Consider the following 18,476-nt stretch of genomic DNA (forward strand, 5'->3'; position numbering starts at 1 on the left):
AAATTAGGAAGGAAGAGAAAATTGTTAGGAGAAGGAAGGTAGGGTATTTGCTGGGGCACTTACTGGGGTGTTGCTTAGTCTCGCAAAATGCCTAAGGTAAAGCTGTTGCCATTTCAGTGCTGTGGTTTCTGTGCCCAAAGCCAGTCCTGCTGAGCTTGCCTGAAGGTTGTTCCAGGTCTTTGCCGTAACTGCCCAGGTCGATGGCTTTTAAACTTGTAGGCCTGCATTAAGTGTTTGTTTTCATGCATCAAATTAATTCTACAGCCAAATAAAATGGACACGTGCAGGTGATCTCAGCTGGTGGATTTGGTTTGTTTTCCCCTACTAGGTGCAGCTTCTAATGCTTTGTGGTTGTGTCCCTTCTGGCTGCCTTAAACAGGTATTAGATAGATTGAAATGCAAATTTGGTACTGAAGGTCACCTAAAGCTGGAAAGTTACAGCAGTTCCTCCTGTTTGGCACTTCCAATAAAGGTGGAAGTGCTCTTTTGACCCTGTTCATTTCAAGACCAAACTCAAAATCCCACTTCTGCCGCACTGTTTGACTGGCGGCTCCAGAGCGACGTCTGAGTGCTAAGGTCGTGGTCTGGAGGGGTTGTACAACCGAAGAGGCTGCATTTAACACGGTCTCTTTTTGACAGGAGGGAGAGATCAGCAAGGCATGGAGTTCAGGCTATGGAATTTTATTTTAATCTTGAGTTCATTTGTCTTGGGAAAACAGTGCAAGTAAATCTGAAAGTACCACGTACGGGCTCTGAATAAGGAAGCATTTTAATAAGTATTTATTGTGGGTAACAGAAGTATCTGCTCAGTGAAAGACTGTGCTCTGGTAATAGTAAAGCATTTCAGAGAGATTACTCCAGAATCTATATGGTCAGACAAGGGTGACAGAAAAGCAAATGATGCAATAAATACAGGAAAAAAACTACTGTGCTGTCAGTTTTGGTTTTCCTATCGGGGTGCGCGTACATAGCTGCCTTCTGATTGATTGTGAATTGAGAACAGAAATTAGATTTGGCTTTGCCTTCAAAGCTGTCTTGTTATTTGAAGTGCTTTCTTATGAGAATTCCATTTCTGTGTCAGTCTTGAATTTAGTGAGCTCTTTAAGCAGATATAAATGAGTCCAGCCTTTGGAGACAGCTGCATGAAGACGATGATTGGCAAGCTTCCCGAGCTGAATGCACCACAATCCAAGAGCTAAGCGCTCCCAAACTGAAACTTTTATGATTGTAACTGAATGACCCTTCCTGTCGCATAGGCTGTACAAGCATTGCCATTTTGTTCAGGACATCTACCATGTGTAGAACTTCTGGAGGCAAAAATTAAACTGCAATCAACTGGTGAAAGTTGATCACTGATGATCTAGTAGATAATAGGGTGTTGGAGAGGAGCCGCTGCCACCCTGCAGCAGGAGCTGCACCGAGGTGTCCTGTCCTGGCACTGCCGTCTGGCCGAGGCTGCTTGGGAAGGTGAGGCTGCTGCTCTGAGGGTAGGTGGCACAATTCTGCCTCGTGCTCTCCTCCAACGCTGAAGTAACCTCAAATAAATGCCTCGGGAGGGGGTGATGAGAATGTCTCTTACCTGCTGCCTGGCTGCTCCAGTTAGTCCTTTCAGTCTGCGAGACACACGCGTTCATTAGTAGTCTGAGGGTTCCAATATTAATCACCGTTTGTTAATAAACTCATTTACCACTTTCAGCTTCCGCATGCTCTGTTGAGGCTGCTTTCTTACTGACTACAGCTAGATAAGGAAAAGCAGAAATGCTGAGAAGCAGATGTTGCATGACCAAGTACCCAGCTGTGCATTAACAAAATGAATCTCATGGTGATTAGTTAACAATTCCTTGGCAGTCAGAGGCATATGTAAAACAGTAAACACAGCATGAGGAAATAATAATAATAATAATAATAATAAAAAAAATTAAAAGCACTTTCTGAGCTTAAAACACTGGCAGCATCAGTTCAACCATCTGTGTTACGGAGGAGCTGACTGTTGTGGGTAAGTCACACCAAGGTCAGTTGAGCTGACTTTGAGTCCGTAACCCTTTGGGAGCAGAATGCAACATTTCCATTTCCTAAGCACGAGGTGAGTCCTCATCTGAATGGCAGAGTGACTGAATAAGGGAAAATAAGTACTGTAGAGTTTTTACTTGCTGTTCAGTAAAGATGTTTAGTCAACGCCAGCAAACACAGGAACTGACAAAAAGACAGGCAGCCACCTGAAGTTAACTGGTGAAGTTGGAGCTGAAGTCCGTGTTGCCACTGTTACACGGGTGAGCGCGTGTGAAGGAGGAAGATAAAGATCGGTCCGACCTTCTGGCTATATAGATAGCAGAGCTGTGGCTGCAGGTACAGAACTCTGTCCTCTGCAATATTTTTTTCCGCAGTGCCTTTTTATTGCTCATTAGAGAAATGATTTAGTTTGTGCTGCTCTGTGAATGTCGCCACCCTTCCAGTTTTACCCCCTGCACCTGTTTTTCTCATGGGTTACTCATCACAGCTTACAACAGTTTGAAGAACAAATTTATAGCAAGCTTATAAGTGGCTTTTAAGCAACTTTAGAAACTATAACACTGCTTTTTAGCAGTTGGGTATGAAGGAATTTATTAGGTTGAAGAAATATTTACAAAGATCTCTGAATGTTAATTCTGAATTACATTTCTCTCTAGGATAAGGAGAGAGCCTTTTGTTTGCATTGGTCAGAGGGTATGGTTTTTAGTGTCGGCATTTCCCCAGACGTGCCAGGCTAAGATACTGCTAAATTGGAGCATTTCATCGGAATAACTTTGGAAGAGAACTTCAAATTCCTGGTTTAGAATAAACATGCATTTTCTAATTTTTTAATGTATTTTGAAATGTCATAATTAGCGTGCTGTGTGGTTTGTGGGATTAATGGGTCATTACGTAGAATGTACTTTTTCTCCCTGCAGAAGCACAGAAATCAAGCGGTGACAGCGCAGTACTGTTGGTCCTTGTTAGCTTGTGTTCGGCTTCCGCTATTGCAGATGCCTTCTAGTTACTGTCCAGCAGTGCTGAGGAACAAATGAGATTCCACAATAGCTGCTTTGGCAATCTGCTTGATCTTTAGATGTGTTTTCATGCAAATAGATTATGGGAGGAGAGTGCTTTCGATTTCAAAGTTAAATGAAGGAATTAACCCACGTTTTCAGAGTGTTTTGTGCATCAGACATACCGAGCGTGTTGCACTGAAGTCCTATGCACAGTCCCCCTGGAAGCTTCCGTAGGTGCAGATTTAAATTGAATTGATTGCTCTGAGGGACCCTGCTTGGGCTGGGGGCCAGCCTGGGTGATGTGCGGGGTCCCTTTGAGCTCGCCACAGCACGATGCTGGCAGTGGGTGCTCACGGCAGGAGCTGACCCCAGGCATCTGCCTCGCCTCTCCAGCAGTGAAGGTAGCAGGAGGAGTAGGGCTGTATCACCTGCTACGTTTGTTAGCAATTTCAGTGACTAGGCCACTTGTCTTGTTTGGACTTTGCTGGAAAGCAATGGAATCCCAAAAGCTGCGCAGGTCCTCTGCTGGCATTTAGCTTTGCTTGCATGCTCTTTCCAGAGGAAGCATATTTCTTATTTAATTGAAAATCCTGGGTGCCATAACTGAAAATAAATCGTAGTAAATGAATAGTGATGAGATAATAGGATATGCCGTGTGAGGGATAAGATAAATTCCTTTCATTTTCAATATTGCACAAGGATCAACACAGAGAGAAATGTTCTTTCCTTACACGATTACTTTGACAACATGCCATTAAGATCATAAACACAATTTTCCTTGCAGACAGTGTTCAAAATTAAGTTAGAACAAATTCTAGTTCAATGAATGAAGCTGGTGAGATTCGTGAGGGTGATGGGTTGCTGTGGTGGCTCTGGGGCCGAGGTTTGAACCAGAGCAGACCCTAATGGGCGCGGGCCCTGGGCTGCCTCCGGGCTCTGCAGCTGCAGCTTCCCCCGTAGAGGTATTGCCAAAAAATGGACAGAAAGTGTTTGTGGCTGATGTCTGCATACAGGTGAAAGAGAGAATTGCCTTACTTCCCAAATTGGAAGTAGTTTGAAAGATGCTGGTAGGTCTTGTAAGGGTTTTTTTCTTACTTGTAGGTTACTGTTAGGAACACTGTGTGATTTGGGTACACTTACAGTAAAGCTACATAGTGGATGCTCAGTACATTTGCAGAGGCATTCTGGGGAAAAAAAATTGTCGTTTTGGATTCCTGACGGGTTTGACTTAACCACAGTTGACACTAAATGCTGCTTTGTAGGTTGTGTTTTGAGAGGAAGTCTTTTTCTTATTTTATTTTTATGAAATTGGTATGACTTAGGCAATCTAAAAGTTGCAGTGCTGTTTATGCCAGAACTTTAAAATGTCAGCGTTTATACTTTCCTCTAACCAGCTTGTTTTTGCTGAGAAATGTGTTGAACAATCTGTGAGGAACACAAACCTGTTTCCTTCCAACCAGGCTTATGTAAAAGAGGACATCTATAAGAAACACTTTGCAGCCTTCACTCCCGTGTTGGCTTTCCGTATGCTCAGTCCGGGCGGTTGTAGGGACTCATCTTTGGTGGATGCTCATCGCTTCTTACCAAGAGTTACAGCACACGCTGGTGTACCCCGATCCTTAGTTACTGTGGCAGACTGAATAACGCTTCTCTCAGTTCCAAAATTGAGAGAAACGTGCAATGTGTGTGTCAGGCGTTCGCGTTAGTCATGGCCAGTGCACATCTGGAGTTAAAGGGGTTTTGCTGAGCGTTAGACAAAGGCAGCTTTTTGTGGGGGGTGTTGTTGTTGCTGTTGGTTTTCCAATTCAACTTGAAGATGTCTGTGATCAATACGGCTGTGACCACAGCACATTTGTTCGTTTGATGCAGAGGAGTGCTGCCCTAGGACCTAACGCTGATATTTTTAAATTCCTGGGAGTCCTTGGGAGCGCAGGGAGGCACCGCGCTGTCCTCTGGAGCTTGAATTTATTGCTGCACTGCCTCTCTCTGGCGTAGCAGCAGCTATCCTTAGGGAATGTCACAGCCTGTGCTTTGAGATGCTGGGATTTCCTGAATTCCTTGAAAAGCCTGTCTGAGAAGCTCTACTTCTCTCCCATCAGCTGCGCTGCAGCTCTGTTGCTTGCTGTTGTGGGTGCGTGGCAGGCAGACCCTGCCCCTCCTGCGCTTGGGGGGCCTTGCAGTCGCTGCCCCCTGGCCTGGGGTTTGGGTACACATGGCTTGAAATGGGCTTTATCGTTTTAAAAGTGAAGAAGAGCAAGTGTAGCAGATGGAAAATAAGGTAAAATAAGGAAAATAAGGTAGCTGCTATCCCTGTCTTTTCAAAAGTAAATGAATTGTGTAAATGGCTCTGCTCCACAAAGGTCAGCGATGGGACAATTGGAAACAGTAGGGAGAGGAAGCTGAGAGGCAGAAAAATGCCGGTTATGCCTGTGGTTCATGGTGATTCTTCATTTTTTGTGGCCGATCTGCTCCCAGCGTGCAAAGCTGAACTGTGCGCGAATAGTTTTTTTTTGTGGTAAGAGAGCAAATCTCTAGCCTGAGTTTGGGGATGGGGCTGGTGTCCCCGGAGGGAGCTCGCCCTCTGCGCGGCCGGACGGGTGGCGAGCTGCTGCTGGCTGTGGTGGTGAGACCCCGAAAGGTTTGCTGTGCTTCAGAACAGAAATACGGTGTCGCTGTCAAACGCCGCTCTGCCAGTCTCCAGACTGAAATAGGTTAGTGGGCCTAGAAATTATGCACAGGATAATTGCACGTCTTGCTTCCTATGAAAAGCAGCCTAAAAATAAGCGTGCGTATTATTTGAATAAGTTCTAATCAGAGCACGCTGGGAAGAGAAAAAAAAAAGGGGAAAAAAAAAAAAGAAGGTCTTGGCATGCAAACATGTACCCTTCTGCTGGGAAAATAATGCCAAGTCCCAAACAGATTAAATCGCTTGTGTAACACAGAGCAGCTGCAAGGACATTTTTCTTTGGGGATATGACTGAAATGTGTCATTCTATAGAACTTCACGCTGCTTAAGCAATAAGATATGGTATGTTACACGTATGTCTGCATGTGAAACGTGACGCTCACGTAGGGCAAACACCAGGGCAGACAGCTGTTGCCCAGCACTGCAATGGGTTAACCTGTAAAAGTGCCCTGTTTGGGATCCTTTGTTAGGGTGGGCTATTTAAACTCCACTCATTAAGTGCTTGGTAACTTTAAATTTACACGGCAGCTGCAGGTTGTCAAAGGGCAGCAGTGGTATTAAAACAGTTTTGCGACAACGTTCTGTTCAGTTGTGTATGGTAACTCTGCTTTCCAGAGCAAATTATTTCCTTGCAGTCTCAAGAAATCATTTTGTCTAGTGTGACTATACTAAAACCCCACACATTGGGAATTTAAGGAAACGAGTGGCAGATTGTTTATAAATTGGGAAAAACAAGCCATAGCTGTCCTGAGGAAATTCACTTCTGCTGCCTGGGTGCTTGTCTTTGCGTATGGGGGTGTTTATTTTATTTTTCTTTTTATATTTGTTAATGTATTGTTATAACCTCTAACAGCTACAGAGGATTCTGATTTTGTAGCTCCCAGTACAAGAGGAACAGCAACAGATACTGCTCCTGCCAAACAGCCTCTGTAGGTGTAGTCATTTGTGTGCTGATTAAACCTCAGCAAGAGATTGAGTATGTGATTAGGAAGCCTTAATAAAGTAGTCAGTGCTATTATTAGAGCAACCCAGTATTATAAAATTTTTGAACGAGTTTGTGTATTACCAACCGTCGTTGTTGTTTTGTCCCATCAGACTTCTGTAGCGCTCTCCTTTAATTCCCTTCAGCCCTGCGTGGTGTCGCCGTGCAGGCTTCATCACCAGCCCGATCCTCCCAGCGCATCCCATTCTGTCCTGCTAATGGTGCCCTGTGTTCATCTCCTGTGGAGAAGTCAGAAACCTGCTGACTCTCACGCTTTGCATTTCTGTCTTACAGGAGCATAGTTAGATCTTGCGAATCTAAGTTTTGTTTTGTGAGGTGTTTCAAGCTCTCGAGCTGTGTTCACTGAGCTTTCTAGATACCTGTGTAAGTCCTTGTCTCTGTTTCAAACCAGCAGTGGCAGAGGGACTTTATCTGGATTCTCGTTTTCTGTCGTCAGCGCGAATGCATCTTATTTGAGGTGGAAATCATGGATGGAAATCGTGTGCCATTTCAGCAGATGAAGTGCTGTGGGGACTGCTAAAAATGAGGACAGGAACAAGCAGAGCAGTGCTGGAGGCGAAGGGAAAGGGCAGCTCCAGTAGTAGCCAGAGAGAATCATGGTTTTTCCCTGCTGACCTGCAAGTACGGCTTAATCTGGTGTATAAACAGCAGTATCTCAAGGGCAACTTTCCGCACAGAAACTCTTCCACTGACTTTTTCCCCCTCAACCATCTTATAGTATCAAAACACAGAATACTGTTCTGAGAGCTGGGAGCAGTAGGAGAGATGTATGCCTTTGCTTTTAGGTACTACCCTGCAGTAATTGAAAGCAAATTCTCTTGAACTGTGGTTGTTTCAGAAAGTTGTAAAATGCTCTATCTTCCCCACGAATTACGTGTGCTATATGCTGCCTCCCAGTAAAGTGTGGGAAGCATCTTGAGAAAAATAGAAAATTAAAATATGTATTCAAAATATAGCAAATCTTTATAAATAGGTGAAAGATTGTTGATCTGTTCAGAGCTTTTTTTTTTCTTTTTTTTTTTTAAAGAAAATACCAAATCAAAGAGAGAAGAAAGTCTCCATATATTATGTAAAAGGTCAAACTGTTCTCTTGTGGAAAGTTCTTTTGCATTTTTCTTCCCCGCTGTTAAGTTGAAGGAAATGGTTATGTTTGCATTTTATTTGAAACCCATTCATTATTTTAAATCATTTGAGTTCTACTCATATCTCCTTCAGTTTCTGATCTTATATCAGAAACAGCTGTACAGTTCTTTGTGCTTTGCCATTCTCCTATTTAATAATAGCTACGCTAAAATACTTGGCATTATCAGAGAAAAGCCTACCCATTTGTAATTCTCCTGACTCTATTTCCATCGTTAATGGATTTTTATGTGTGTGCAATGTATTACTATAATTATATCTGATAATATTATATTTGAAGCTGGCATCTGCAAGTTTGAAGTTCTTCACTCAAAGGATTTTCGTTTTAAAAATCCTTAAGGCTGTAGGCAGACAATGTATCAGGCTATGCTTCTGCTACCAGTGCATCACGTAGAACAAACTTAAAATGATGCCTGCTGTCATTCACAGGAACCATGCACAGGCTGAGAATGTCTGTAGATTTAATGAGATATGCAAAAGAAAAAATAGCATTCGCTGAAAAATAATGAATTGAATGTGCTGTCCACCAGTTGACCAGCATGTCTCATCATCTCTAATTTTTTTCAAAATGCATGTTTCATGTTAACCCCACTATCTATACTTTACTTTCATGAAGAGATGAATGCCTCTTGACAAAACTGTGCTGGGCTGTGATGAAGGCGAGTCATGCAATTATATTAGTGTATTGCAAAATGTTTAGGTTTTGAGTCTGGTAGTGCATTTATGTGTTGATTTCCTACCTACATGTTTCCAAATACAGCTGGACTTAATTTACAACTTCTTCTGCAGTTTTCTGTTGGCACACATCACTGTCAGGCTGCGTTATGCTGCTGCAAGAGCTGCTGGCAGCACCTGAGCAGGTCGGAGGGAGCTGCTCCACTGGTGCTCTACCACCATGGCCCCTGCAGTGCAAGGCTTTTAACTCGAGCCTTACTGATGCTCTATTTGTTTGGTACGTGTTCTGGAATGTGAGGCAAATGCTTTTACCTTCAGGTGGTTTAAGGAAAAGCTGTATTTCTTGCTGTTTGTGGTTAGACAGGAGCTGCTGCTTGGGCTGTGGGCAGGGGCAGAGGAGTCTCTCCCACCATGGACTTCGTCCTGTCTGGAGCTGGAGGATGCACTTGGTAGATGGTAGCAGATGCTTCTTTCATCTGTGAAAAACCTTTTGGATTCAGAATGCTGGGTCCTTATTCCTTCTTTCCAAGATTGTCAACTATGACACATCTATTTGCAAACTGAGGCAATTGTTAGTTGGGTAACAAGTGTTATTTTCATATACCAACCAAATGGCACTGAAAGAATCCCTGTAAATGCCATTATGTTCTGCCAGTATTTTCTTTCTTCTTCCTTCTGCACTAAACAAAGGATTTTTCTCATGGTACATGAGGATCCCAGCCACAGACATTCACTATCTAGAGGCTTCTGTTACAGTTGATTTTGCTGTTCCTATACTGCCAAAAATAAAAAACGGAAGGATAGAATACAGGCTCCTGCTGTTCACATTTCTTCACTTGTCCTTTTCAGCTCTGCGTGTTGTTTCAGAAGAAACCCAGCATTATTTGCCAATGCTTTTTGTATTTATTAAAGATCGTTTAGGGATGTACCTTTCAAACTATATTTTAGTTATCTTCAAAAGTTAAAATGCTTTTAATGAAAAAGTTCATAAGTAAACACAAAGTCAAATTATTCTTGCATAGGTTTACCAACACTGGACTCATATATTGGGTGGAATGTTTCCACCACTGTAAGATTTCAGGGAAGCACTACAACACAGTGTATGTCGTGATGGTCAAGTCTCCCTGAATCAGTCACCACATTCACTGAAGATCTTAAGGCAATGTTCAGCAAAGGCATGTGTTGGTCACTCCTTAGATCATTTTTAGCGATGCTTTTCCTTTTCCTATCCAACAACTTTCCCAAATCTTTCTCTGATTCTCCCTCTGCTGATAGCAGCGGCAGTAATTTCAGGAGAGCTCAGCTCTTGATGTCTCCTCTATGTCTGCTCCCAGTCTAAATCTCCAGAAAGACTCGTGTTGAGGGAGAAGGTGAAAAGTCTGTTAGTATGGCCAGAACAGATTACAATATATTTTTTCTCTTTTTTTCATGGCCTTTAATAATCTAAGTTTTGTTGTTGTTTTGTGTTTGTAAATATATCATTTGCACTTCTTATTAAATATATATATATATATATATATATATGCTTTTTATGTATTTGGTTCTTCTCCCACATCTCTCTTCTCTCATTCTAGAAAATGAAGTTCCATTCTTTACCTTGTCTGTTCTGTTCATTGTGCAGAGGAAAACTTAGGTCTTTTGACAGATTTCTGTTTTAGGACAAATGTCACTACCTAACCTAAATGTCACTACCCGTAACCGAAGTGATACAGCAAATCAAGATGCCCTTATGATATCTCAGCCAAAAAGCATGCCCACTGTGGCCGTTTGGAGAATCTCAGCTGAATGCTCAACATCAGTAAGTGGCTGACAGTTTCTGATGTCAGATCTGGCAATCAAAAGACGTGATTAATTTAGACTTTCCGAGCAGAGCAGTGTGGACCTACCGCTGTTTGAGTCTCATTAAAAGGCAAACAAGCAGAAGCGCACATGGCACATTCCTGAGGTGATTATCTGCTTTTAGTCTTCTGAATGTCCTGCAGCAGCCTAACTCCAAAGCGGCCTGTAATTGCTGGGTAGCATATAGGTGCTTATTAAGTTTTGTCTACTGAACCCAGTGATTTTCATTCTCGTTGTCCCCTACAAAATAATGCAGCAGCTGATTGCTCTTTTAAGAAGTTGTTGTTACCTAGTGAATAAGCAGAAATTGCTTCGATTGGAGATCAGCCCATATCTGGACCAGGATATCTGTTCCGGACTGATTGCTGTCCCAGATTCGGTCACCACCTCGACCTTCTTATCAACCTGAATTTTTCTATTAAGCTCCTCTCTTTGTGACAGGCAGTGTCCAAACCTCTGCTCCATGTGTCTGGTTTGAACGGCCCTGATGAGGGACTGGAAGTGCTTGGTGGAGGTGTGTGCGTGGAGCTCTCGGTGGTCTGCAGCTGCCAAGCTGTGCTCCGTGGTGGTCCCAGGACTGCTGCCTCCTCTTTTTCCATGAAGGAAAAGCCGATTTCTACACAGCACTCTATCTGTATTTCTGCCCCGCAATCTTAGATGAGCTGCACCTGCTAAGTAGGTCAGACATTCTCAAAATTTTGCCGTCTTTTTCATCTTTAATTGAAGTAATTTGAACCTCCTACATGTTGTGCTGAGAACGCAGCAGAATGTTTGCTAGGTGGGCAGCCTTGTGAGGCGAGTACTAATGTTGCTGTTACTGCTGAGCTTTTTTGTCTTTTGTTTTGCTTGTTCTGTGAATGCTGTGATTCTTCTTCGTGCTTTTAGGAAGAACTTATTGTATGCAGTTAATGTGCATGTATTTGGATCTGTAACTCATGCTGGATTATCAGCTGTGAGTAGTTGCCGAGGAGTATCATAAATTTAAGGTCTTGCACACTAATGATAACTTTGGTGTCTTAGAGCGACATACCTGCTTTGTGTACCTGCAAGTGTCTTTAAATGACTTTTGCATACTCGAGTCAAAGATCAATTAATCTTGCTTTATATAATAATGTCCTAGATTTAATTAAATAGTAAGTTTTCCACTCGATCAGCCCGACAACTCCTGTTGCAGGGGGCTGCCTTTGCGCAGGGCCATGTAGCCTCCTGCTGCCCCTCGGTGTTCCCCGTGGGGCTGTGGCGGGGCTGCCGGGGCAGAGTGAGGCCTGGTTCTGCTTCCTCCCACGCTTTGTGCCCACCACAAGGCAAAATAATCCCGTAGCAGCATCTAATCCGTGCCTTTTTCATTCTTTAATGCCCCCAAAACCCTCTCAGGCACTGCTGCGGGAGGTTAATCCGGGGAGTGGGGGGGCTGAGGGGATTTAGCGGTGCCACCGGCCGCCCGCACACCTCCAGCACCCCCCTGGCCCTTCACCCACTGGGGGCTTTGCGACCTGAAGGGGACATGGCGTACCTGGAACGAGCTGCAGCCACGGAAATTTGCCTTTATGGTTGCTGGTGGGTTTTGATAGGAAGCACGGCGTTTCCACGAGGCCTTCAAAGTGCCTTGTGTGAGCACACGTCAGGTGTTCTGTGGGTTAGCAGCACCGTTCAGAAACGCTTGTGAAGTTATTTTGCCGTCGCTCCTCACTGGGCAGCGACGTAAAACCCTCACGGACTGAATGCTTAGAAATTACCCGCCCATTAAAACTTTCACCTCAGCTGTTTGCCAGCATTGGTAGTTCAGAACCGCACCTCTCTGTATGGCATTAGCAGCACCCATTTGGTACGCGTTTGTTTGTACCCCGTACACTTCATCGCTGCCGTGGCAGGTTGGCTCTGGGCAGCGCTCTGTGGGTAGCCCTGCTCGGGTCAGCAGCCACGGTGGCATTCACCTGTGCAGTTCGTGAGGAGACAAGCGAAATGGAAGCCCTTCTCTTCTCTGTTTCTCTCACTCATGCTTGCGTCTGTGCTTCGCAGTGTGTTATTTTGCTGCCGTGCTACTCAGGCCTCTTTTTGTCCTTCATAGGAGCTTAGTTTTCCTTGCTGAACTGCAGTGTGTATATCCTCACGTAAACAGGTCCCTTGTGGTTAATTTAAATTAAATCTGAAAGCAAGAGGCTTGTGCCTGTTCATCTTAGAGAGCCAAACGGTATAAAGTATGTTATTCCTCTCGACTGGCCGCTGTGTTTCATGTGTCGTCCAAAAGAGACAGCTCAGCAGCACAACAAGCAGCAGCCTTGCATTTATTAGGTCATTTCAGGGTCTGATACGTGAGGTCTTCCGAGAAGCTCGTGTGAAACGATGTAAAGCAGCATGTTAAACTCCAGAAGGAGGAAATAACTGCCTTTTACATAAGAACAAGCCCTAGAGGTTGCCTAAAGCATCCTCGCTGTTACTTTATTTTTCTGCTTCCTAATGCATACGGTTCTCCACGTGACCTCCCATCATTTTCTCGCTGCTTAGTGTGTTGTTTGACTTTCTCCTATTTTCCTCCGGCAGTGCTTTCAATCTTCAGCTTAGTCTTCCTGCTCTCAGAATGCAGTCTGATGTGCGAGGTTTTTAGTGTTAAGATTAACCCCGTAATGCCAGCATATCCGTACAGACAGCTTTGGTTTTCCTTTTTTGGGACTGAGTTGTATTTATTGAAAAAGGCTTATGAGCTCTTAAATTTTAAAACATGATGAGGGGGAGATCAGTGAATAAAGCCTCTGCAAGTCTACGTCCATTTCAGAATTTTACCTCTTGCCAAGTTTTCCCTCCGTGCAGCACTCTGAACATGGCTAACAACCAGATCCATCTGCCGGAGTGAAATACGCGCGTATTGATCTGCCTGAGTGAAATGTGCTTGTGTGTTCAAGTGCAGTGCTATAGATCTGGCTTTGGCAGGGAGATGGATGGACCGCTTCAGTGGTAAAACATTTTTTAATGTTGAGAAACCATCTTGTCTACAAACAATGAAGAGATTTGTGGTAACAAATGGAAAATATTTTTCTTGCTGGAGATTACACCATTTGTTTTCATTTTCCATGACATGTTTTGCTCATTATGCTGCAGGAAGCAAACCCAAAGCTTTGTAAAGAAAGGCTCGTGATGGCAAAACGGGGAATTCAGCTCAGGGCTTGCTGCCCTAACAGCAGAGAGCGCATAACCCAGGGGAGCACCGCGTTACGGTGGGTCTCCTGGCTGGGGGGGAGCAGGGCACAGAGGGTTATGCTGTTCCCTCCGTCCCCATTAGCGGTAATTATTTATCATTTGTTTTACTCCTGGCAAGCTGTGAGGATTATGCTGTGGGGTCTTCTTAATACTGTAGAATGCTTTTTGTGTTTCTGAATGTAGTTTTCAGATAAATGACAGAATTAAACGAGGGTGAGAAAGAGACCTTAGAGCTGAGGGCTCCGTGTGCTGTGGGAGGTGTGGGTGCGGTGGGCTTTCTGCTCATTCCTCTGGGGGCTTTGGGTCTCTCGGTTGCTTTCTGGTTTGGGCCATTTTATGGCAGACCTCTGCAAGGAGAAGGCTGGTAGGAAATCTGGCATGGTTTCCCTTCTGAAGGTTGTTTTCAACACAGGATTGTTTGGAAATCGGTTTTCAGTACTGCAGGCAAGGTGTTTCCTTAAATGTCAGGATGTGTGAATACTTTAGATTTCCCCACGTTACCTATATTTTCTAACTAGTTCTTGATGATGGTGCAGAATGAATTTTAGCTTTTTTAAAAATCTTAAATTCTGAACAAGATTGTGTTAAGAATCTTATCACATTTTTCAGCATTTTGTTTGAAGTTCAGCCCCATAAATTTTGTCATACCCACTGTATTCTTTTGTGTGTCATTTGTACTTCTAGACAGATCACCACATTCTCTTCTCCACGCTCCACCTTATGTTGTTAAGCTGTTAAAGACTTAAAACTGCTTAAGTTTTGGGGGGTTGCTTCTATTTTTAAATGCAACAAACAAACCCAACAATGCTGGTACTAGTAGTTGATGCATAAAGTTACTGATCTATTATGTATGGAGAAGGGAGGTACAAACTTGCAAAATGAAAATCTGCAATGAACCTCGCTGCAGTGATGACGTGGTTTGGAAAAATATGGTTGGTAGTAGCGGAAGGGATTTTTGTGCAGCGCACACATCAGATTGATGTGTGATGTATCAGGACAACAACCTTGGTTTTAAGGTGCAGATGAGCTTTGTGTTAGGACTGGTGTGTGTCTGATGCCCCATTCCCTTCTCTTTGGCACTTTGAAGTGGTTTTCTTCAGCAGCTGGGTCTCAGCAGACTTCAGAGGCCCTTTTAGAATCACTCATATGGAAGTTTTCTTAAGTTTCATCACTGTTGCTGACTTAAAATAAGTATGGACCAATCCAATTTTTGTTCCCATTGAGATGTACCAGCATAGGCATGCTACTGGCCATCTCCTATATCAGTTCTTAAAGACAAAAGCTAAAAGCCTTTTTCCCTGAAGCCCTGAGTGTTCTGCTATAGTACGTAACTTAAATTTATCAGGGTCACTGAACCCTATTTAATGTGCTTTCTGGGAAGATGACAGGGTACAAAAGATTGTTTTGTACCCTTCTGTCAGAAGGATGAAGCAGTAACACAAGAGCTCAGTTATTTGTGTGCTAAAGGGGCCATGGCTATCTAGCGATATGACAGATTTGCTAATGATACCTGACAGAAGTATTGCAAAGGAATAATTATAAAAAAATCTTCTGTCATGCAGTGCTTTTAAAAAGAAAATATTTTCTTTTTGTAATACCAAGAATGTAGGCTCCTGTGTGACAAAATATTGAGTTCAGGTGTCTAAACAATAGCAGTAAATTGAATGGAAAGTATTATCTCTGTGTATGTTTTGGAGCAGTTTTCTATCTGTAGAGTTTTAATTTTGCTAATAGATTTTGTATTTTAATACTTTTTTTATTTCAAAACACTTCCAGAATATTGGCACCGTCTTGTTTAGGAGATGCTGGGCTTGGGTGGTTGTCACTCAGCTATGCTTAAAATCACTGTGCCTGATTTACGCCAGCTGAGAATCGGGCTTTAGTAATATGTTTTCCATTGAAGTTCGTGCATTTAGAAGCAGCAGCAAGCCTTGGGTTGTTTTTTCTTTTTTTTTTTTTTTTTGACATATATATGGTAGTGAAATGTTGTTGTTGGCAATTTTGGCTTAATAGTTACAAGTTGTTATTATTATTATTATTTTATTTTTTCTCTTTTAAAATTTTAAGGAAAAGTCATCAACAAAGACTTGCGTCACTACTTGAGCCTTCAGTTCCAGAAGGGCTCAATAGACCATAAGCTCCAGCAAGTGATCAGAGACAACCTCTACTTGAGAACCATCCCTTGTAAGTATGTAAAGGTCAGCCTCATTTGATCTGTTTGTGCTAACCATCACATAATTTGAGAGATTTAAATGTCTTCTTTCTCAATCTGGTTTGTAGTTTTACCTTTCAACAGGAACTTTGTTAAAAGACTTTGCTAGATAGAATAGCTTAATATCTTAAAGTTGTGATGAAATTAAATTCCTTACCAGGAGAGCTTTAATTAAGCTGTTATAACTATGTGTGTCCCTTAATTATAGACATAAAAACTTTGAGAACTTCTGCATTAATACAACAATTTCCTGATTATTTTGAAAAAGCTTACCTGTCGCCAGGGCTTGGAATACAGATGAATTGTCCTCTCAACTGTAAGGTTAAAAAATAGTTCTTGTGCCTAGTTATGGATTTGGTGGCCCAGTAATCAAGTATGCTTAGTCACACTGACCTCATCAAAAATTACTGAATGGGTACAGGTGGTCAGGAGACAGTGGGAAGATGAAACACCCCTAACACTGCATTAAAATGCCACAGGTGTGAAACAGCTACCTCCAACCCCAGGCTGCTGTTGCCTGGCCCGGGTCACTGTCAGCATCTACAGCATAAGTTTTCAGTTCACTGAGCGTAAGACAAAATTGTAATTGCCACCTTATCCTGCTTTTTTTTCCTGCATTTGGTAAACATGAAGGATTTTTTGTATCTTACAAGTATGTTTTCTCTGTCCTTCCAGGCACTACAAGGGCTCCCAGAGATGGGGAGGTCCCTGGGGTAGACTATAATTTTATTCCTGTTGAGCAGTTCAAAGCACTTGAAGAAAGTGGAGCCTTGCTAGAAAGTGGAACGTATGATGGTATGTTGATGATGATTGTTGGAACAGGAACAAATATCCAGTGCTCTTACCCAAAATCTTGGTCTAAGCACAGCTCCTCACACACAGGAGGTGCCACTTTTCCTGCCCACTTTGCTGGTTCTCAGAGCAGGAGAGAGGCAATATTGGAATACCTGAGAGAGGACTCTAGGTCTTGTTTTGAAACTCTCTTTGGGCTCTTTGTTGTTTTTGCTACTGCATCACAACTGGTCCTGCTGACCAGTCTTCCATGATCGGATTATTTTCCATGTTGCGTTTTTGAGGAAGTGTTCTGAAAATATTTGCCTATACTTAGTAGAATTTTGTCATAAAGGAATTCATAGACAAATTTTTTTAACCTTTGACAGCAGAGACATTCTTCTCAGAGGCATGCATCAAAAGGACAGGAGGCAGGAGAAATCTTGATACACAGGAAGAAAGGATTTTGCAGTGAAAAACTGTTCAGCACTAGACTCTGTTGTCCAAATCTGTAGCAAAGTTGGTTTAAATGTAATGGGGACTGAACCATCAGGAAGCAATTATCCAGAGTTCTGGAACTGCCATCATGTGATGGGCTTTTGCTTTGCTTTGTTTTGTTTTAAAGTGTTAGATAGCAGCCAGAGATAACTTTAAGGTTCCTCACAATGCTGTATTGTGGGGGTGGGGGTGCTGGCCCCACAACCCATCTTTGCTTACAGTAAGAGGGAGGAGGGACAAGTTTGGCTCGGAAGTCTTGCACTGCTATAGAGCGTTCCCCTGTTGCAGATGTGTGTCAAGTAACGACTGCCTGTGTTCTGCTGCTTTTTACTATGGAACAATTTACCTCTTGACACTTTAAGCAGAAGAAACGGCATTGCTTTTTTTTTTTAATGTAAGTTTATAAATCCTGAAATACGAGCTGGCTTAAGGTTTTTTCAAATATGTAGTTGTACTTGAAATCAACTAAGTTTTCAGAAATGCTGAGCGTGTGCAGCATTCATTGATGCTAAACTGAGCTTACCAAATTATAAAGCTGCCTGATTTTGACATACAATACAAATAGCTGTAAGCATGCTTCTAGAGGACTTCTCTGGTAGGTGGTGGTTATAATAGCACTTGAATTAATTTGATTGATGTGTCAACAAACAAAAAATACAAATGTCTGAAGTAGAAAACTGTGTGAAAGGCTCTGTACCTCCTCGTTTTATGTATCTCGTGCTGCATGCTGTCAAATAACATTGCCTGGTCTGGGGAAATCTTCTAAGCAAATTTAGGGTAAACTGGTACTTTTTTTTTTTTTTTCCTGAGTTCCCCTTTATCTGGGTTTCTTTTTTTTTTTTTTTTTTTTAATACAGTCAAATCAAAATCCAGCCACCAAATGTTAACCCAGCAGGAATTCTGGGCCGCTCTCTTGCTGTTTGCTCAGTTCCCTAATAAAAATCATATGAGCAGTCAGGAGAGAGGTCAGTTGCTGAAATTCTTTTCCAGAAAACTACAGATGATTCTCAATCTTTGTGTTTCGAAAGAAAATACTGAAGAAAAAAAAATCAGTTTATTTTTCTCAACTACAAATCATTTTTAGATGGAGCTGTATTAACAGCATGTATATGGTCAGTAGAAAAATGTAGAACTGTAGTTTAAAAATCAATTATTTGTATTTTTTTAATGTAAATAGGTATTTTATGTTTCTGCACATACTGTTTTGCTTTTTGACTTCAGCATGTTTCTATTAATGTACACTACTCTATTAGTCACTTAATCAGTATACAAAGTAAGAGCAATTGACCTTCAGTGCTCTACTTCTCTAAGACTGTTCCCCAAGTCTCTTTCTGGAGCATTAGTGAATTCCATGCAAAATAACAAATCGTTCATTTACTTTGAAAACCTGTGGCGGGATAGAAATTTTGAATTAAACATCTTGTTCTCTGATGTACAATGTAATCATGA

At 42.4% G+C, this 18,476-nt stretch overlaps 1 protein-coding gene across 3 annotated transcripts in view; it reads left to right on the plus strand.

Annotated features, from left to right (window-relative positions):
* The window catches only part of MAGI3 (membrane associated guanylate kinase, WW and PDZ domain containing 3), a 61,324-nt gene that overhangs the window by 13,974 nt on the left and 28,874 nt on the right, over window positions 1-18,476 (plus strand). For all 3 annotated transcript variants that reach the window (XM_084497568.1, XM_084497569.1, XM_084497570.1), the window contains exons 2-3: window positions 15,614-15,730; window positions 16,434-16,553. In XM_084497568.1, coding sequence (XP_084353694.1) covers window positions 15,614-15,730; window positions 16,434-16,553 — 237 coding nt within the window. The remainder of the gene's footprint in view (window positions 1-15,613; window positions 15,731-16,433; window positions 16,554-18,476) is intronic.

This window comes from Aythya ferina (genome assembly GCF_964211825.1).
Source record: "Aythya ferina genome assembly, chromosome: 25".
Lineage (NCBI taxonomy): Eukaryota > Metazoa > Chordata > Aves > Anseriformes > Anatidae > Aythya > Aythya ferina.